Raw genomic sequence first — 23,390 nt, 5'->3', positions numbered from 1 at the left:
CCTTGCCTGGTGTCTTTCTATCTGACCTGCTGTCAGTGATCCCTTGCCTGGTGTCTCTCTATGTGACCTGTTACCAGTGATCCCTTGCCTGGTGTCTCTCTGTGACCTGCTGTCACTGATCCCTTGCCTTGTGTCTCTCTATGTGACCTGTTACCAGTGATCCCTTGCCTGGTGTCTCTCTGTGTAACCTGTTACCAGTGATCCCTTGTCTGCTGTCTCTCTGTGTGACCTGCTGTCAGTGATCCCTTGTCTGGTGTCTCTCTCTGTGACCTGTTACCAGTGATCCCTTGTCTGGTGTCTCTCTGTGTGACCTGCTGTCAGTGATCCCTTGTCTGGTGTCTCTCTCTGTGCCCTGTTACCAGTGATCCCTTGCTTGGTGTCTCTCTATGTGACCTGTTACCAGTGATCCCTTGTCTGGTGTCTCTCTCTGGGACCTTTTACCAGTGATCCCTTGTCTGGTGTCTCTCTCTGGGACCTGCTGTCTGTGATCCCTTGTCTGGTGTCTCTCTCTGTGACCTGTTACCAGTGATCTCTTGCCTGGTGTCTCTCTATGTGACCTGTTACCAGTGATCCCTTGCCTGGTGTCTCTCTATGTGACCTGCTGCCAGTGATCCCTTGCCTGGTGTCTCTCTATGTGACCTGTTACCAGTGATCCCTTGCCTGGTGTCTCTTTATGTGACTTGTTACCAATGATCCCTTGTCTGCTGTCTCTCTGTGTGACCTGCTGTCAGTGATCCCTTGTCTGGTGTCTCTCTCTGTGACCTGTTACCAGTGATCCCTTACTTGGTGTCTCTCTATGTGACCTGTTACCAGTGATCCCTTTTCTGGTGTCTCTCTCTGTGACCTGTTACCAGTGATCCCTTATCTGGTGTCTCTCTGTGTGACCTGTTACCAGTGATCCATTGTCTAGTGTCTCTCTCTGTGACCTGCTGTCAGTGATCCCTTGTCTGGTGTCTCTCTGTGTGACCTGCTGTCAGTGATCCCTTGTCTGGTGTCTCTCTGTGTGACCTGCTGTCAGTGATCCCTTGTCTGATGTCTCTCTGTGTGACCTGCTGTCAGTGATCCCTTGTCTGGTGTCTCTCTGTGTGACCTGCTGTCAGTGATCCCTTGTCTAGTGTCTTTCTCTGTGACCTGCTGTCAGTGATCCCTTGTCTGGTGTCTCTCTGTGTGACCTGCTGTCAGTGATCCCTTGTCTGGTGTCTCTCTATGTGACCTGTTACCAGTGATCCCTTGTCTGGTGTCTCTCTATGTGACCTGTTACCAGTGATCCCTTGTCTGGTGTCTCTCTATGTGACCTGTTACCAGTGATCCCTTGTCTGGTGTCTCTCTCTGTGACCTGTTACCAGTGATCCCTTGTCTGGTGTCTCTCTATGTGACCTGCTGTCAGTGCTGTGCTTGTGCTGTGTGTATTACGTAAGCCAGAGCTGGTTAGGCAGCGGTTAAAATACAGACCTAGCTGCAGGCAGCATGAGGAGCAGAGTGTGAGAGAGGGGGACACAGAAGGCTGCAGAAGAGACAAGTGGAACACACACAGTCAGCACAGGAGAGTCACACAGGCTGCAGCACCTGCGCTTGGATCTTGAATTGGTTCTGTGTTTTTGGGATGGTTGGATAAGGAACAAGCAAACTACACTGAAGGATTAAGATTGGTATGAGGATCGGATCAAAATGGAAGGGCTACTGTCTCCCATGAGAGCTAAGGTAGGTTACATAGTGTAAAATATAGTGTCAAATATGTACACTGCATTTTATATTGCATTTCCTTAGCGCTGCTTGAACAGTGTGTGCCTTCTTCCTATAGATCGGTACTGCATATTAGATCTATGACTTTTAAACTGCACTTAATTCTGAACATACTATATATTTGTTATAAATGGCTCATATATCAATAGATTTGTTATAAATGGCTCATGTATCTATATATTTGTTATAAATTACTCATATAGCTATATATTTGTTATAAATGACTCATATAGCTATATATTTGTTATAAATGGCTCATATATCTGTATATTTGTTATAAATGGCTCATATATCTGTATATTTGTTATAAATGGCTCATATATCTGTATATTTGTTATAAATGGCTCATATATCTGTATATTTGTTATAAATGGCTCATATATCTGTATATTTGTTATAAATGGCTCATATAGCTGTATATTTGTTATAAATTACTCATATATCTGTATATTTGTTATAAATTACTCATATAGCTATATATTTGTTATAAATGGCTCATATAGATGTATATTTGTTATAAATGGCTCATATAGATGTATATTTGTTATAAATTACTCATATAGCTATATATTTGTTATAAATTACTCATATAGCTACATATTTGTTATAAATTACTCATATAGATGTATATTTGTTATAAATTACTCATATAGCTACATATTTGTTATAAATTACTCATATAGATGTATATTTGTTATAAATTACTCATATAGATGTATATTTGTTATAAATTACACATATATCAATAGATTTGTTATAAATGGCTCATATATCTGTATATTTGTTATAAATGGCTCATATATCTATATATTTGTTATAAATGACTCATGCTAGTTGCTGACTTCCCTCTGAAGCACTTTAGGGAACCTAGAATGTCTTTGTTGCTAAGTAATTATTAGGGAAGAAACAAGTTCTTTGTAACTTCTTCCCAATTATTTGTAACTAAGTGTTGTGGCAGGTGTAGACATTTTCTGGGCATAAGGTTTATTATATGCTGTGTTTTGTTCATCTGATTGCTTCGATAGGAAAGAGTTGTGCTGAGCTATACTCTGTATTGTGTCCTCTCTTTTAGGGCAGCAGTGGGACCCTGTGTATATTGTCACTTGGTCTCTGTGACACTCTCTAGGTACTTGCAGTACAGAGAGGGGTATTGGAGATTTGAAGTTTTCTTTGTTTTCTTGGTGACATATATGGCTGGTTATTTGTATTATTGAGTGTTTGCTGGCTTGCTGTATATTATTGTATTTTTCTGTTCAATAAACATGCAGGAATAGCTGTACAATTGCACATTGGTAATTAATGCCTAAGGCTTTGCTATGTGTTATGCAATTTACATCAATGATACAGTGCAAATGATATTACCTGCTATGTATTCCTGGATAGAACATTAACAACCTGGTACAAATATATATAATTTGTACTTGTGCAATTGTATTTTACGATTTTTCTATCAAGCGTCTATACCCCAGAGGATTGGGGAGTGTATGAGGTTAATTAACATGACACAGTGATGCGTATTGCCATTAACTCACATATATACTAAAGAAAAGCACAAGGTTTCAAGTTGTACCAACGAGAGTCTTAAATTGATTATATTGTTTTATAATGAATTAGAAAATGATGTTCTGTATTGCACAGTGATTATTGTAATATGTGACTCCCCCTGCTTTACAGTCACCCTGACTCTTCTGCATAGACCTTTAGTATTGCATGTTTCTGTTGTTTTTTTTTAATATCTACTTTATTTCTTTATTTTATTTCTTATGGGGCATTTAACAAATCAGGTCATTAAATAGCAACATTCAAAAATAATGTGGTACAAGAGTATTTCCAGTTCAGCTTGATGTGGATAGTCAGCTCTGTGGTACAGATTTTAATTTATTAGAACAATATAAAATGAATTCTTAATTTATTATGTTGCAGTAATGATGTCTCCCTGTTAGTAGTTATGAAGTACAGGGTTCTGTATAATAGAATTATAATATTATTCCTGCTGCACATGTTGTTTAGACTTTACAGATTTAGGTAATATATTGTGAGACTAACCGGTTTGTCTTCAAAGCTACCTTGTGTGGAATGTAACAATTCAGGAACTCATGAATAACCTAAATTATAATGGTTAAACTCAGCCTGTGCTAATATATCACCATCCATTTCATGTCTAACCATTGTAATTAACTTCTAGGTTGGGATAACTTGCAACAAATATAGTAGCTATATGTTTCCTTGTTCTTGATCTTTTTTTGTTATTTTTTTTTTTAAAGAATATACAATGTTCCATATTAAAATACAATTAAAAACTTGTATTATTTTTATTTATTTCTCTTCAACATTTTAATATGCATTCTAGTATTGAACATAGTTAATTATTTAGCAGTTCAATCACATAAAAAGCAAAATGCTGAGTATAAAGTCATATTATTTAAATTGGAAGCTGTAAATTTAGTTAATTAAATATGTTGCAATTTAATGAGTATTAGATTTTGTGACCAAATGTCTGCTTGGGGACATACATTATTTGCTACCATAAGCAGGTGTATGCTGCCCCTTTAAGGCTTGAGTGTGTTTTCTTGCTTAATCAAAAAGAAAGGCAACAAATCAGTTGTATACGGAAGTCTGTAGCCCTTTAAGGACGCAGCTTTCAGTTTGCTCAATTGTTTTATGACGGAAAAATTCCGTCATATGTCCTTAAGAGGGTAGCTTCATGTAAAAAAAACAACAACAATATAATAGTGTTACATTTCTCATGAACACCATGGAAGTTTATTTATTTTTCAAATATTATTATTTATTTTTCAATAAAATCTGAAATGACTTGTATGCAGCAGTTACATGATGGTTGCTTTAGGCTCTAATGAAGAATAAGTCCCATAGAATTCTCTGGGGCAGATTTATAACTCCCCAGATGAACAAGATTCCCAGATAGTGAACCTGTACTTCTGATGTAGCAATTGCACAAGAGCAGAGATTGTAAATCACCCAAGTTAAATCAATCTGGTGTTATTTTACCCCCTTTGCTACTGCGAATTTCATAGAAAAACTTGGCCAATTTTTTAGCATTTTTTGCTATCACTATCTTTAAACAGAAATAGAGCCTTTGGTTTGTTTTTACCTATATAAGTAGACTACCTAGGGTATTGATCTAAGCTCATTTTGATATATTCCATGCTACAATTTGACCGCCAAATAAGATCAAATAAAAAAATTAACTTTTTTGCAAAGTTTGGGTTTCTCACTGAAATTAATTACACATAATTACTGCAGTCATAAGACAAATGGTTGTAAAAGCTTTCTGAGATCCCCTTTGTTCAGAAATAGCAGACATGCATGACGTTGCCGTTGTTTTTTGGCAATTAGAAGGGCTCTAATTGCAGCTACGTACCACACTTCTGCAATTTGGCAGTGAAGAGGTTTATCTTTAGCTTCTAAGGTTAATATTTGCTCTAGTGTAGGGAATACTCTCCCACCTCACACCTCCAACTTCCCTGATCCTTCCTAAACACCTTTCTTCCCTCCTCACCCCCCCCCCCCCCCCACACACACACACACAGTGGTCACCACCACCTTAGGTACTGGCAGACAATCTGCCAGTTTGAGGTTCAGGAATTTTATTTATAACTATGTATAACTATGGAGGTTATGTAAAAGTAATTTTGACACATGGACACACCCCTTTCTTCTCCCCTAACCCCACCCCTTCCCACTCCCAATTTTACACCCCTTTTTATATGAATTTGATTTATTATTATATCTTTAAAGAGACACTCAATCAAAATTAAACTTTCATTATTCAGATAGAGCATGCCATTTTAAACAACTTTCCAATTTACTTCCATTAACAAAATGTGCACATTCTTTTTATATTTAAACTTTTTGAGTCACCAGCTCCTACTGAGCATGTGCAAGAATAAGTGTGTATGCATTTGTGAATGGTTGATGGCTGTCACATGGTACGTGTATGCATTTGTGAATGGCTGATGGCTGTCACATGGTACAGGAGGAGTGGAAATAGACATAACTTTTAAAATTGTCAGAAAAAAAATCTACTACTCATTTGAAGTTCAGACTAAGTGCTATTGCATTGTCTTGTTATCTTGCATTTGTTGATTATGCAAATCTACTGTGGTGACTGGTCCTTTAATATTTATTTTGTAATATTTCTGTAGTGTAGGTCCCTTCTCACCCTCCCTGATCCCCCATACAGCTCTCTAATCCTCTCCTACTGCTCCCCACCATATTTGTTATTGGCAGTGTCTGGCAGTAACAAATTATTCTTTATTTTTACTTTTTTTGAATTTTTGTTCTGTAGTGTAGGGCCCCCCTTCCAGCCCATACTGTTTCCCCTGCCTAATACATTTGTAGGAAAAATCCCTCATACTCCGCTGGGCCACACCTGCCTCCCTCCATCCCTCGCACCGGCATAATGGAGAATCATTACATGGAGTGATAGAAACAGTGTCACTCCCTGTATCGATGCATGATCTGACTTCATAGGGTAAGGGAGCACAATCAGCAATTCCTTCCCATATAAAAGCAGATGTCTTCTGCCCCCAGCTGCAGTCTCTGCTATCTAAGATGACAGTGCAGACCCCAGCATGCGCCTCTGTGTTGGACGTAGTTACTATGTTAACATAGTACTCTGGGCAAAGTAGTGTATGACATAGTACCTGTGTCCAATTGGCAATAGGGGTTAATAGGCCACTTCTGAGGAGACAGAGAGAGTTTACGATGCAGCATTGTAGACTGCTGTTTCATATATAATGCCAAAGAAATAAGTGTGTATGTATGCAACTCTGTGTGCAATACTAACTATTAAATCTTACATGTTATCCTGCAGAAGTGAATGTACACAATATCACAGTCCTTTAATTTGACAAAATAGTTTTAAAGCATAGTTGCCAACAGTTCCCTGGATTTTTCAGTCCCTGGAAATGTCCCCTCTTGGAGATTTTGGAGGGCTGCAACTGAGATGGGGCATGTGTGACACAAGTTTATGGGGAGGAGCTGACAATGAGGCTGTGTGTGGAAGTACTCTGCTTGATTACTCAGAGCAGGTCTAGGCAGGGACTACTTGCTGCACCTTCTCTGAGTGATCGATGTTTAAACTGCCACAAATCAGAAGAAAAAACACAAACAGCTCCTCCTAAGAAGCTGTGCTGATTTGTTGTAAAAGAGGGGGGGATTACTTTGGCTACTACTGTAGAAAATGTATTGTTTGCATTATTTAGTCGTACAGTAATCATCACATTTTAGCACCCTGTATCACCTGCAGCTTACGGATTTTAGTATGAGTTTTTAACATACACCACTTCCTACACAAAGTGTGAAAATATGAAAAATTGCTGTCAGACTAAATAATACAAAAACATTTTGCTCCCCCCAACAGCTCACCCAGTCCGGTGCTGTGCATAATCACAAAGTAAGATCAGCTGCACTGAGTGTTTGCTGTGTCTTTTCTCCTGTTTATAGTAATTTGACACACTGCAGCCTAGCTCCTCCCCTGCACATCTGCCCTCTGAGTGTCACTTTAGTTCTGTGTGTAGAAGAAAGTGGAGATGGGTATCGTAGCTCCAGGTTCAACCAAACAAACAATCTAAGTCCAAAGGCAGCAACGATTGAATCAGACAGCAAAAGACCAGACAGTATACGTCACACTAAGCAGCGTGGTGCAGGCCAATTATGGGTTAGGGCTGAGCAGGCCCACAAATTGTAGCAAGTGTAGAAAAATTGGCAGCACTCCAGGGATTTGTGAAATTAAAGTCAATCTTTATTCCGGCTTCTTAAAAAATACACACACAGTACACATGGAGGAAGGGGGGGTGTCCTTATGCATTTCGTGCCATAGGATAGTTGAATATGTGTCAACCCCACAATATATACTGACCACCTCCAATCACCAACCTACCTATCGGTAGTCATGGAGATTAATCAGGACACAAACAGAGACACGATTCCAAGGTAAAAACAACTACATAAAACGGAAATGTCAAATTAAATATTTAACAAATTCTAACATTAGATAGCCTAAATAAATACAAAATGCAGAAAATGCAGAAAAATATGCTAACAAGGTGCAATCTTACTGAACACTTGCAAGTAAATGCGTATATCGAATAAAATTGAAAAATAAGGATAGTTAATAGCACTATGGGTAATGGCTAATCCCATAAGAAACATGGTACATGTTAGAGGGATGAGAATGATAGGTTACATATACTAACAATATCATTAACTATTAAGAAGAGGAACATCATATCTCATTGAGCCACTTAAATTGACCATATTGCGCAAGAAAATTAGGTGTATAATAGCAGAATATATATATATATACATATCAAAATATGCGTGATATCAAAAAATATATACATTCAAACATTCAAATATACCGATATGATAATAAGTCACTTTCAATGTGCCTAAAGATTCAACCATCTCAGGCACATATGAAAGGCAATACATGAATGGCAAAACTTTATAATCATTGAACTCAATCTACAAAACTTATGTCCCACTCCTTATTCATCCCTAATGGTTACCTTGTCTTCAATTCTAATATCCAATATAACTCTTTCTTTGTAAGGATGTTATATCTATTACCACCCCTGAGTGGTTGTTTTCTATATCTATCACCTTACTACTAAACTTGGACTCCTGGGTGAAATGTAGCCCATTGAAATGTCTGGCTACGCTAGAATCTTTGTCATAATTCTTGATGTCCCTCTTTTTTCTCCTGTTCTTGACCTCAGGGATCTTGATGTTTGACCAACGTACTGGGCATGACACAAATCACACTCCAAAAGGTACACCACAAAAGTGGTGCCACAATTAGCATAATGCTTAATTTTAAACTCAGTATCAGTGACAGTACTCTTAAAAGTGTTTCCCTTGGCAATGACCTCACATGTGCCACAATTTCTTGAAAGGCATCTAAAAGTATCCTTAATGGATAACCAACTTGTCCCTTCTCTTCCAGGATTACTTGTAACCAAGCTTGGTTAAAGTCTACTACCAAATGTTGGTGCTTTTCTTGATACAAATTTAAATTGATCAACACAAGGTGATATCAGATTACATTTGATAATACCACAAATGCCCCTATATTGTAAGGAAAATTATGTTGAGAACACAATGGTTTCATTACCAAACCCAACATCCCTTCGCTGATTTTTATATTTTACACCAAATATAGGTTTATCTTTAACTTCCTTCAAAGTGGCTTTTAGCAAGTTCATGTCATAGCCCCTTGCTGTCAGTCTCTCCATGAGTCTATTTGCTTGTGATTCATATAAAGCTTCTGAGGAAGCATTTTTCCTCAGTCTTAAAAATTAACTCATTGGTATGGATCTGATCAAGTGCTTGGGGTGACAGGACCTTGCATGAAGAATTGTGTTCCCTGATGTTGGTTTCCTATATGTGTCTGTAATAATGGTATTTGATTCCAATGAGCCACTCAATGTCAGATCTAAATACTGGGTCCTATTGTCATACTCTTCTCCTGTGAATTGTAACCCTAGTTCATTAATATTAATAACAAATCTCAAAAAATCCTCAAAGCTGTAAGTACCCTTAGTGATAAAAAATAGATCATCGATATACCTCATGTATAACTGGATGTTATTTCTGAAAGGATTGATCTCATTATATATAAAGTTGAGCACCCACCATCCCATAAATAAATTTGTGCAAGAGGGGGCAACGTCTACCCTCTGAGTGTCACTTCACTGTGTGTCTTTAAGTACTCAGCTGAGCCCTGCAATAGTGTAATATACAGGGAAGTGATGCTATATCAGAGCTGGACAGTTAAAAATAGTTACTTATGGTTTATGATTGCTTATGTTTAATTATAACTTTACTGAATAGTGGTCTTTTGATAGAATTAATGAACATTAATAGTAAAAGTTTTGTAAATATATGTGCACATGTATTATTTGTTTAAATTAGACACTTACATAAATTTTGACTACTGATGCAGACTGTTCTCTGTTTATTGGTACAAATTCTGAAGAAAAGGAATTATATTTATTCTTTAACATATTTTAAAGTCTGTTTTTGCATATTGCTTTACTTTATGTGACATCTCGTCCTATGATTCCTCTTACTGTGGTGTCACTAAATATGAAAAGTTACTGCAAATAATGAGATTCAAAGTTGGCAGGATTGCACTTTCTATGGTTAGGAGATATCTGTATTTGCAATATCATTCTGTCTAGGAAGCGTTACCTCTAATTAAACAGGTATACAAAAGTATTTTTTGTATTGCTGTGTTATTATGTTATATATAGTGTATTATTTAAATAGTATTAACTAAATATTGTTATTATTACTGAATGACTTCACATATTATTTGTCTGCCTAATTTTAATGCTGTGCTGTAACAATAATTACACTTCCTGAATGTGTTCCAGAGACTGGTATTGTCAATATTATGGGGTAGGTGTAAGTTCTTGGTATAATAATGTATAATAAGCTATGGATAAGTCTAAATTACACTGCAGTAGTCTGTATATAGTTTATGCAACAGAAAATATTCTAAAGTTTAAAGGGACATGAACCCAAAACTTTTCTTTAATTATTCAGATAGAGAATACAATTTAAAAAAAGTTTACAATGTACTTCTTTTATCAAATTTGCTTTGTTCTGTTATACTTTTTTATTAAGAGATATCTAGATAGGTATCATGCACATGCCTGAAGCACTTCCTGACAGGAAATAGTGCTGCCATCTACTGCTCTTGTTAATGTATAACGTGCTTGCCAAACAGCTGCCTTATAGTTCTGCAGACACGTGCACACTTCTAAGCTTACATCCCTACTTTTCCACAAAGGATAGCAAGAACATGAAGAAAATTTGATAATAGAAGTTAATTGGACAGTTGTTTAAAATTGTATGCTCATGAAATAAAAATATTGGGTTTAATGTCCCTTTAAAATATTTTCTCTTAAAGGGATATTGTAGTTCAAACAATTTTACTGTGCGTATGAAAGAGCAGCACTTTTCCTGAAAAAATATATTTTCAAATAAAAGCTCTTTAACCACTTAACGACCAAGGACGTACGCCACACGTCCTCAAAAAAAATACACTTAATGACCGAGGACATGTGGCGTACGTCCTTGGTCTGGAAAGCAGCTGGAAGCGATCCTGCTCGCTTCCAGTTGCTTTCCGGTTATTGCAGTGATGCCTCGATATTGAGGCATCCTGCAATAACCTTTTTTAGCAATCCGTTGGTGGGTGGGAGCCGTTGGTGGGAGGCGGGTGGCGGCCATCGATGGCCCTGATGATCTGTAGGGGGGCGGGATCGTGGGCGGGAGTGATCAGAGGCGCGCACGGGCGCGCGCACATGCACGGGAGGGCGGGGGCGGGCGCGTGCACGGGGAGGGAGCGGGTGGGAACCGCTACACTACAGAAAAATTATGTTTGAAAAGTTGTAAAAAAATAGTTTGATTTATGTAAAAATACATTAGTCAGGGGGTGGGGGATTGGTCTGTGGGGGGGGGGGAAGCTACACTACAGAAAAACAGGCAAAAAAATAAAAATAAAATTTTTTTTTTGCAAACTGGGTACTGGCAGACAGCTGCCAGTACCCAAGGTGGCCCCCAATAAGGCAGAGGGGGAGGTTAGAGAGCTGTTTTGGGGGGGATCAGGGAGGTTGGGGGCTAAGGGGGGGATCCTACAAAGTAGCATATGTAAATATTCTAAAGATGTATTTTATTTTATTTTTTAAAACTTTTATTTTAGTACTGGCAGACTTTCTGCCAGTACTTAAGATGGCGGGGACAGTTGTGGGGTGGGGGAGGGAAGGGAGCTGTTTGGGAGGGATCAGGGGGTCTGATGTGTCAGGTGGGAGGCTGATCTCTACACTAAAGCTAAAATTAACCCTGCAAGCTCCCTACAAACTACCTAATTAACCCCTTCACTGCTAGCCATAATACATGTGTGATGCGCAGCAGCACTTAGCGACCTTTTAATTACCAAAAAGCAACGCCAAAGTCATATATGTCTGCTATTTCTGAACAAAGGGGATCCCAGAGAAGCATTTACAACCATTTGTGCCATAATTGCACATGCTGTTTGTAAATAATTTCAGTGAGAAACCTAAAATTGTGAAAAATGTTGCGTTTTTTTTAATTTGATTGCATTTGGCGGTGAAATGGTGGCATGAAAATATACCAAAATGGGCCTAGATCAATACTTGGGGTTGTCTACTACACTACACTGAAGCTAAAATTAACCCTAGAAGCTCCCTACATGCTCCCTAATTAACCCCTTCACTGCTGGGCATAATACACGTGTGGTGCGCAGTCGCATTTAGCAGCCTTCTAATTAGTAAAAAGCAAAACCAAAGCCATATATGTCTGCTATTTATGAACAAAGGGGATCCCAGAGAAGCATTTACAACCATGTATGCTATAATTGCATAAGTTTTTTGTAAATAATTTCAGTGAGAAACCTAAAGTTTGTGAAAAAAAATTGTGAAAAAGTGAACAATTTTTTTTATTTGATCGCATTTGGCGGTGAAATGGTGGCATGAAATATACCAAAATGGGCCTAGATCAATAGTTTGGGATGTCTTCTAAAAAAAAATATATACATGTCAATGGATATTCAGAGATTCCTGAAAGATATCAGTGTCCCAATGTAACTATCACTAATTTTGAAAAAAAAGTGGTTTGGAAATAGCAAAGTGCTACTTGTATTTATGGCCCTATAACTTGCAAAAAAAGCAAAGAACATGTAAACATTGGGTATTTCTAAACTCAGGACAAAATTTAGAAACTATTTAGCATGGATGTTTTTTGGTGGTTGTAGATGTGTAACAGATTTTGGGGGTCAAAGTTAGAAAAAGTGTGTTTTTTTCCATTTTTTCCTCATATTTTATAATTTTTTTTATAGTAAATTATAAGATATGATGAAAATAATGGTATATTTTGAAAGTCCATTTAATGGCGAGAAAAACGGTATATAATATGTGTGGGTACATTAAATGAGTAAGGGGAAAATTACAGCTAAACACAAACACCGCAGAAATGTAAAAATAGCCTTGGTCCCAAACGGACAGAAAATGGAAAAGTGCTGTGGTCATTAAGGGGTTAATTAAAACTAACAGAAATTTCATGTGTGCACAAATGTTACTTCTGTATCAGTTGTTAATTGGCTAATCAGGACAACTCCTACAAGAAAATGTTAATTTATTCAGCACAGGAAAAGCAAATGTATTCATAATCTGTTTATCTCTGCACACATCCCTTTAATATTAATTGTATATTTAAAAACCTAGAATCTGCAGAGTAAAGCAAAATGTTGCTGAATATCATGTTAATCTGGACAGTATAATCATTTAATACAAGACATTACTCAAGCGATGACTTACTTTCCATCTGATAAGTGTACTGGTAAATTGGTTATAAAAACAAATTGCTTTATTCCATTTTATATACTTAACACAGCGAAATCCTGGTGCTTTCTGCATTTCTATTTTTGGATTTGCATAACTGTCACATAAATATGTATGAGTATCTGCTTACCATAAAATACTGTTAGCAAAATTCCATGCTCGTTACACTTAGATACTGAAAGCTAAGCAACTTGAAGATTTTTTTTCTTCCTTGTATATAAAAGCATATGGTTATGGCTGACACTGATAGATGTGACCACTATAGAGATTTGCTTGAGTTGTTTATCCAGTGTTATCAAATATTTTACTTTTGTTACTGTAAGTGCACATACTGAGGGTTATTAATAAAATGTCACACTAGATGGATAGACTGACATATACATTTAAGACTGGCTGTCATGTAGCATTCTGTAAACCATAGGATGACTAATTGCTTTCTCCCTCTGTATCATCCTGTATCTCCCTTTGTCTCATACTCACACACTCTTTAGTTATTTTTTATAGTTCATGTGATGATAATTATGCCTCCATTTTAGTCTTATGTCTGTCTGGTATACATAGACAGACAGATAAGACTGACAGGGCTAGCTTTAATACAATATAGGCAACTGTCTCCTTGGAGAGATTTGCTGTCAAAGCAGCACAATATAGGTAGGGACTATCCAAAAGGTGAGTCAGAATTAGATAACTTTATTGATGGGCATTTTTCAGACTCACTATGGACCACTATGTTGAGGGCTGGTGAAACTACAGCCTACAGTCAATATCCAGGCTGCTGAGATTGTACATGTGGCCATCTTAGTGCCTGTAATAAAATAAAAAATACACATTTTGCCCCAAATGTATATATGTGATTATAATTTTTATTTTTTTAGGTGTTATTGTTATCTTAAGTGTTAATATAATATAATGGGGCCTCTGGCCAACCCCCTTATTAGTGAACATCAATTTAGATTAAATAAAAAAAAGGTTTGGAGCCCCTGAATATGCTCCTAACCTGCATAGCCATCTGTATCTAGTGATAACAAAATGTCAAACAATAGACGCTTCTCAAACTATTTTGAACACTAAAATATAATTATTAAAACCTACAGCATATAAAAACCATGCTAAAATGTAATAAAATACATAAAACTTAAAGATACACAACCTTAGTTAGTCCATTCTTGAGTCTGGCCAGACAATGCAACAAATACAACGCGTTTCGGGGTTCCACCTCTTCATCAGGTCAGTGGACTAAGTTAGCTGTGTTAGACTAATGGTTAACAGAGCAAATAGTAATCAATTTCCCATAAACAATATGAAATAACATATAGATTTTATTTAAAGGGTTTTATTACAAAGACCTTATACTAGTAGATGATGTAACAAAATACTAATAAAGTGATCTAAAACATCATTAAAAAATAAACAGAATAACATTGATTGACATATGCATATATATGTTCAATCTGTATCAAACACAAGTCATATGAGAGTTGTAAGTCTGCATGAGCCAATTCTGATGACATCACACTATAGCTGGCCTTAAAGGCACATGAAACCCACATTTTTTCTTTCACGATTTAGACAGGACATCTCATTTTAAACAACTTTCTAATTTATTTCTATTTTCTAATTTGCTTCATTCTCTTGATATTCTTTGCTGAAAAGCATATCTAGATAGGCTCAAGTAGCTGCTGATTGGTGGTTGCACATAGATGCCTCATGTGATTGGCTCACCCATGTGCATTGCTGTTTATTCAACAAAGGATATCTAAAGAATTAAACAAATTAGATAATAGAAGTAAATTGGAATGTTGTTTAAAATTGTAGTCTCTACCTGAATAATGAAAGATTTTTTGGGGGGTTAGTGTCCCTTTAACATAGGCCACATAATAGGTAGTAGTAAATTATTTTAAAACACATTAATTTATATTAACTTATTTATGCATTAAACATCACAACACATGTTTGTGCAAATTTAATTTTTAAAATTATTTAAAACCTGTAATTTTGTTAAAAAAAATATGTATTGTTTTACAGTCCTGGGACACACCAATTGAAAAGCCTTTTGAATTTTGTTTATCTGACTTCCTTTACTGTGGCATATTATGGACATACATAAACAAGCTCCTTAATATATATAAACCAATCACATTGCAACATATAGGAGTGTCACAGATCAGCATTCTGCAAAATGCACTCCAGCCTACACAACCTTTTTTTTTTTAGATTAAAATGACAAGAAAAGCAGGTAAATGAAATAATGAAAGTGAATTACAAAGGTTTTAAATAACATTAAAAATAAAAGGTAATGTCTCTTCAAACCCAGCATATATGGATAGACAAACAGCTGACACAAAGAGGGAGGATAGATAGATAGATAGACTGTAGATAGATAGATATATAGATAGATAATATACAGATAGATAAATATGTGATTTATAGATAGACAGACAGACAGATAGATAGATAGATAGATAGATAGATAGATAGATAGATAGATAGATAGATAGATAGATAGATCGATAGATGGGATAGATAGACAGACAGACAGTCAGACAGATAGATATAGATAGATAGATGGAAAATATGCAGACAGATAGCTATGTGACAAATAGATAGACAGACAGATTGATTGATCGAGAGATAGATAGATAGATAGATAGATAGATAGATAGATAGATAGATAGATGATATAGAAAGAGAGAGAGAGAAAGAGTACAGGTGAGACACATACAATGCTTTTGAAATAGAATAATTGGGTAGCTTGTAAGGGTTACATTCGTATAATTATATAAATATTACAGTCCAGTAAGAATGTACAATTTTATCCTGAAAAGGGAGAAAAAAACATATTTTATAAACCCCCGTTGCTGATTTTAATTCCCTTCTTAATATGCTTTTGTAGTTCACTGCCTTTCATATTTCACTCAAATCCCCAAGCTCAACCAGATGAATTCTGGGATACCAGAGGAATTATTGTCAAATTCCCTCAAATCAAATATTGTCAAGGTGTGAAACTGGCCGTGTATTTTAACCACAGACATACTGTATGTGTTTTGTTCTTTTTCTTGAAGAAAATTATTTATTTATTTGATTGTTTTCTGGAAATCATTTTTTTAAGTTTTTCAAATAATATTATTTGCACATTTAGCCCCAAATGATACAATAAAACAAGATAAAGTATAAACTCATTTTCTTAGATGGGTAGCAATCAGAAGCGAGTGTTTAACCTTTTCAAGGGTTGTTGTTTGTGGTATAATTAGCCTAGTAATTTATTCTTTTTTCTTTTTTTTTTTCTACTTGTACTGATTTGTAGTATTTATACTAAACTCCGGGAATATCTATTTTTGTCCTGAAATCTATAGACTACATTGCACCTGTGGAATAACGTAATCCCTCTGCTGATAAAAATAAAACCTCATCAGAATATGGAAATTATTATGCTACTTTAGAAAGATCAAGATTTGTTTTTCTATGCTAAATGATTTTTTAATGAGAGAATTAAATCAGTGATGTTTTTGTTTTGTTTTGGAAGATTACACATTCTTTGAAAACGGAAATGAGTCATGCTGTCATTCAAAAAAAAACACAAGTAGCAGCATTGAGAGCTGACATGTGTCGAGTCCAGATGTATTTTGGAATATCTTTTCTTGTTCAGGATAAAAGAATAATACACATATTTAGGTCAAGATTCACTCAGATTTGAGTTGTAAATCAAGTTAAAGGGACACTGAACTTAAATTTTTTTCTTTTGTGATTCAGATAGAGCATGCAATTTTAAGCAACTTTCTAATTTACTCCTATTATCAATTTTTCTTCGTTCTCTTGCTATCTTTATTTAAAAAAGAAGGCATCTAAGGTTTTTTTGGTTCAGAACTCTGGACAGCACTTTTTTATTGGTGGATGAATTTATCCGCCAATCAGCAAGAACAACCCAGGTTGTTCGCCAAAAATGGGCCGGCATCTAAACTTACATTCTTGCATTTTAAATAAAGATACCAAGAGAGTGAAGAAAATTTGATAATAGGAGTAAATTAGAAAGTTGCTTAAAATGTCATGCTCTATCTGAAAGAAAAAAATTGGGTTCAGTGTCCCTTTAAAGAGACTTTCTAATGTAAAACTTAAAAAGACAATAAAGTCAAAATTAAACCTTCATGATTCAGACAGAGAATGCAATTTTAAACAAATTTAAAATGTACTTCTATTATCAAATTGATTTTGTTCTCTTGGTAACTTTTATTGAAGAGTCTTAAGAATTCTAGTAAAGCCGTTTGCAACTACGTATAACATTGATTTAAACATTGTTGCAAACTCTGCTGCCAAATGACGTGCACTCTCCTAAACTTACCTAGAATTGCAATTTAACAAAGGAAACCAAAAGAACTATGCAACATTACAAATAGAAGTAAATTGTAAAGTTATTTAAATTTCCGTGCTGTATCCAATCTGTTTAATTTTGACTTTACTGTCCCTTTATTAAAGGGACACTAAACCCCCAAAAAAATTTCTTTCATGGTCATGGATAGAGCATGTAATTTTAAGCAAGTTTCTAATTTACTCCTATTATCAATTTTTCTTCGTTCTCTTGCTATCTTTATTTAAAAAGCAGAAATGTGATGCATAGGAGCCGACCCATTTTTGGTTGAGAACCTAGGTTATGCTTGCTTATTGGTGGGTAAATGTAAGTCTCCAATTAGCAAGCGCTATCCATGGTGCTGAACCTAAAATGGTCTGGCTGCTAAGATTTACATTCCTGCTTTTAAAATAAAGATAGCAAGAGAACGAAGAAAAATTGATAATAGGAGTAAATTAGAAAGTTGCTTAAATTTCATGCTTTATCTGAATCATGAAAGAAAAAAATTGGGTTCAGTGTCCCTTTAAACACTAGAGCATGTCCTGTATTACTGATCATAGCTAACCATTGCAGAGGGATTAAATCTCACTAAAGGAGTTGCAAGCATTGCAACACTCAAACAGGAAACCAAAGGCTATTGGCTAATCATGTAATTGCCACTCCTGATTGGCTCACAAGGGGCTCAAGTCAATTTCTGTTGAGAGCTCAAAGATGTCTAATTAAATACTATCTTTTTTTACTCTTGCTACAGTATCCCACAGACTGTCAGATTATAGAATTTAGTGAATATATCCAACATTTTAAATGTTACTAAAATTACTACAAAAGATCTTAAGAAGTAATTTAAGGGGCACTTATCTACAGAGTGTTCCATGGAATAGACTCACAATAGAGGTGGTAAGAACAAAAACAGTAAGGTGATTCTTTTCTTAAATACCTCAGATATGCACAAAGAACATTGTGGTGGAAAGTAACATGCTCTAATTTGTTAGGAGATGCAATTTTTACTACTGGCACTATGTGTGCTTGACCCCCCACAAATGTGTTAAAGACATAGATAAAATCCTGCTTGGGAGTGGCAGAGAACTCCTGGTTTTAATCAGGAAACAGCCAGTGTGCCAATCACCAGAGGAAGCTGCACAACACTACCATTCACCTTCTGTATTTAGCAGCTGTTCTTGTGACTCCCGAGCTTGACTTTATTTATGTGTTTAATATTTAACCCTTTAAACATATATTTAATTTCCAATTTTCCCTTTTGATATAAAAAAAGCTAGATCAGAATTTTGTTTGGTTAACAAATCAATCATTATATTTCCAAATCAAAAAAAGTCAAGCTGGGTAACGGCCACAAGATCATGGGGCATATTTAGCAAGCTCCGTATATAGATTACTGTTCATGATGTGGCATTATCAATGGTAAATGAAGCAGAGTTTGTATTAATGTTATGTTTTTAATTTGTATATCTCACTTTAAGAAGCCTGTATATAAATTTGTAGAGACTAACTTTCCAGTACGCTGTGCATGCTATGTGGATTTCATGTTTTTAATCTACGTTGGAAATAAAGTTGATAATTTACCTTCTTGAGCCTTGGAGTTTGTACCCTGTGCCGGGCACCTGTTCTATTTTAGAAATAATGGTAACAAATCTGAATCCAATATTTGTCCGAACCGAATACATGCATGGACAAAATTCAGCCAATCCAAATGTTACCATCTATTTGTCCATCGTTTGTGCAAATCCAGATCTTAGTGTGTTGCCCTTTCACAAGAAGAAAAGTCAGGTGCGACCACCTTCTTTAGTAATGAAACTGCTGAATGCACATCCCTAGTATACACTATGAACTCTTGCAAGTGCAAAGTAGGGGCTGGTGCCTCATAAAGTGTGCATATAAAAGACTGTGTGCAATTTGATATTAGAAGTAAATTGGAAAGTCTCTTAAAACTGCATGCGCTATCTGATTTGTGAAAGTTTAATTGTAACTTTAGTGTCCCTCTATTTAACAAGGGGGAGTCTGCTCTGCATTAACCCCTCAATGACCAATAACGAAATGATTCCATCATAGAAGAACTGAGCAAATTGAAACTATGTCCTTAATGGGCTATAAATTGTTTTGGTCCCAGTCTGTCCTTCCTATATTACACCACATTTATTGCCAGGCATCACAAATGAATGCAAAATCTTTATTTTCAGTAGAAAGGGAAGTGGGAATCCATCAAGTTTCTCACCCAGCAGGATACTATAATAGGCAAATTGACTATGCCAATATGGTGCTTAGATACAAGGTTGAGAGAAGTTCCATCCTAACAGCATATCTCATAACAACGTCATTGTGACTAAGACAGCTAGGAGATTAAACACTTGTTTTTCACAGCCTTTAAGGTTACTATGGTAACTGCAGAGAAATGGATTAGAAAAGCAAATATTTGTACACTACAAGAATATTAGTTTCATGAGTGGCATAAAAGGTGAGATAAATATACATGGCTTTAACCCAATCACTGCCAGAGAGCTCAGCAAAGCAATGTGCTGCATCCTTAAAAGGAAGATAAGGGGTTAAACATTCTCAAGATACGCTGAGCAAAACAATCAACTATGAGTCATATGCTGTGCCTTACAAATCTCTCTGGCAACAATGCTGTTTTTGTAAAGCAGACTTTGTCAGGCAATCTGCACTTTTAGCTACTATTACATGTAAAGGAGTTCATTATTTATTTAGCTGTAGGACATCTTTGAAAAGATGTTTGTGATATTTCAATGAGTATAATCATATACCAGACGTTAAAGGGATAGAAAAGTCAAAAATGAAATGTGCATTTCAATTTGAAATATTAATATTTTTGTAATATACTTCCATTAGCAAAAATGCTTCTAGTAAAAGTTATGACTTTTTTTTCTGCAGCATACGCACATATCATGTGAGGTCCGGGAGCCAGTATTCAAACATCTCACCTTCTCAAAGAGCTGGCAGTGGTGTGTATTGCTTCTGAAGACGCAATTTGTGTCATGCAAACCACCGACAAACAGAGCCTGATTTGTTCTTCTCAGTAGAATTCAATATCATTAAATAGGGGCAATTTAGCGGTAGGTGTATTTTCAGTATGAATTTATCATAGCTTCCCCTCCCAGTAGTTCCAGAACTGCAAAACAGCTCTGGATATTTCCAGAATTATTTCAATTATTTAGTTGTTTTCAGATTTTAGCAGTCACTTCCCTCACATAATAGAGCGCTGGTGTTCTGTCAGACTAAGCTACCTGTCAGCAAAAGCTAATCTAGAACTGCGCATGCGTTATTTGACGTCACTGAATTCCAAATCTATAATACAAATATTTTTGGAATGCTGTGATTTCAGACCCATGTGGAGTTATAGAGGGATATTTATCAAGCCATCAACCGCAAATACGCTGGAATTCCGCAGCGTAATTGTGGCGAGCTTGATTCAACCTAGTTATCAAAGCCTACAGACCGGCAAAAGTTTAAATCTGTGACGTAACATACGATCCGCCGGTCTCAAGCCGACATAGATCAATGCTTACGTCATTACAGATGTTCCGATTCGGCACTATTTGACACTTTTTCAAAGTTATCAAATAGTTAACCAGTACGCTCGCGGCTATTCCGGCCCAGCGTACCTGGTTTTCAATCCGCCACCCTGGAGGCCGCGGATGCCATAGGAATCAATTGGAGTCTGAAAGCAGCGAAAGCTTATCTTCGATGCTGCCAGATATCCCATTGATTTCTATGGTAGAAAACCAGTTACGTTTATACCTAACACCCTAACATAAACCCCGAGTCTAAACACCCCTAATCTGCAGCCCCAACATCGCCGCACACCTACATAATGTTATTAACCCCTATCCCACCGCTCCCGGACCCCACCGCAACTAAATAAAATTATTAACCCCTAAAAAAAATTTAATTTTTTTTTATTAACCCCTATTCTGCCGCTCCCGGACCCCACCGCAACTAAATACATGTATTAACCCCTAAACCCCTGGCCTCCCACATCACTATCACTTACTAAACCTATTAACCCCTAAACCGCCAGCCACCCACATCGCCATAAACTAAATTTAGCTATTAACTCCTTAACCTAACAACCCGCTAACTTTACATTATAATTACAACATCCCTATCTTATAATAAATTTAAACTTACCTGTAGAATTACATTAAACTATATTAAACTATTAATTAACCTACCCTAACTATTATACAAAAATTATATTAAACTATATTAAACTATTAATTAACCTACCCTAACTATTATACTAAAATTACATTAAACTACCAATTAAATTAACTATATTACATATTTAATATAAACCTAACCCTACTCAAATTATTTAAATCTACAATTAAAAATTATTAAAGTACAAAAAAAATTAACGCTTAGTTACAAAAAATAAAAAACACTGTTACAAAAAAAAACACTGTTACAAAAAATAAAAAAACACAGTATCAAAAATAAAAAAGAATTACACCTAATCTAATAGCCCCATCAAAATAAAAAGCCCCCCCAAAATAAAAAAAACCTAGCCTACAATAAACTACCAATGGCCCTTAAAAGGGCCTTTTGCGGGGCATTGTCCCAAAGAAATCAGCTCTTTTACCTGTAAGAAAAAATACAAATACCCCCCCAACAGTAAAACCCACCACCCACACCACCAACCCCCCCAATAAAAACCCTATCTAAAAAACCTAAGCTCCCTATTGCCCTGAAAAGGGCATTTGTATGGGCATTGCCCTTAAAAGGGCATTTAGCTCTTTTACTGCCCAGACCCTACTCTAAAAATAAAACCCACGCAAAAAATCCTTAAATAAACCTAACACTAACCCCCGACGATCCACTTACAGTTTTTGAAGTTCTGCTTGAAGGATCCATCCAGCCGGCAAGAAGTCTTCATCTGGGTGGCCTCTTCCATCTTCATCCAGACAGAGAAGTCTTCATCCATGCGGCCTCTTTTATCTTCATCCATCCGGCGAGGAGCGGGTCCATCCTGAAGACATCCGGCGCGGAGCGGGTCCATCCTCAAGACATCCGACGAGGAGCTCCTCTTAAATATGGTCTCTGCTGTAAACTGGATCTTGAATGCAAGTGACATCATCCAAGATGGTGTCCCTTGCATTCCTATTGAAAGGTTCCAATCAGCCAATAGGATTAGAGCCGCTAAAATCCTATTCGCTGTTCCAATCAGCCAATAAGATTTGAGCAGCTCTCATCCTATTGGCTGTTCCAATCAGCAAATAGGATGAGAGCTCAATCCTATTGGCTGATTGGAACAGCCAATAGGATGAGAGCTGCTCAAATCCTATTGGCTGATTGGAACAGCCAATAGGATTTTAGCGGCTCTAATCCTATTGGCTGATTGGAACCTTTCAGCCAATAGGAATGCAAGGGACGCCATCTTGGATGACGTCACTTGCATTCAAGATCCAGTTTACGGCGTAGACCATATTGAAGAGGAGCTCATCGTCGGATGTCTTCAGGATAGACCAGCTCCGCGCCGGATGTCTTCAGAATGGACCCGCTCCTCGCCGAATGGATGAAGATAGAAGAGGTCGCATGGATGAAGACTTCGCCGTCTGGATGAAGATGGAAGAGGCCGTCCGGATGAAGACTTCTTTCCAACTGGATGGATCCTTCAAGCAGAACTTCAAAACTGTAAGTGGATCGTCGGGGGTTAGTGTTAGGTTTATTTAAGGTTTTTTTGGGTGGGTTTTATTTTAAGAGTAGGGTCTGGGCAGTAAAAGAGCTAAATTACCTTTTAAGGGCAATGCCCCTACAAATGCCCTTTTCAGGGCAATGCGGAGATTAGGTTTTTTAGATAGGGTTTTTATTTGGGGGAGTTGGTTGTGTGGGTGGTGGGTTTTACTGTTGGGGGGTGTTTGTATTTTTTCTTACAGGTA

General features: G+C 36.6%; 1 protein-coding gene across 1 annotated transcript in view; it reads left to right on the top strand.

Annotated features, from left to right (window-relative positions):
* The first annotated feature begins 1,469 nt into the window (after positions 1 to 1,469).
* FRMD4A (FERM domain containing 4A) overlaps positions 1,470 to 23,390 on the top strand; it is an 818,993-nt gene continuing 797,072 nt past the window's right edge. The window contains exon 1 of the mRNA XM_053716492.1: positions 1,470 to 1,701. Within this exon, the coding sequence (XP_053572467.1) occupies positions 1,669 to 1,701 (33 nt within the window). The 5' untranslated portion in view covers positions 1,470 to 1,668. The remainder of the gene's footprint in view (positions 1,702 to 23,390) is intronic.

The sequence above is a fragment of the Bombina bombina genome, chromosome 6 (genome assembly GCF_027579735.1).
Source record: "Bombina bombina isolate aBomBom1 chromosome 6, aBomBom1.pri, whole genome shotgun sequence".
Classification (NCBI taxonomy): domain Eukaryota; kingdom Metazoa; phylum Chordata; class Amphibia; order Anura; family Bombinatoridae; genus Bombina; species Bombina bombina.
Note: the sequence above shows the minus strand (reverse complement) of the source record. Positions and strands in the feature narration are given on the sequence as shown.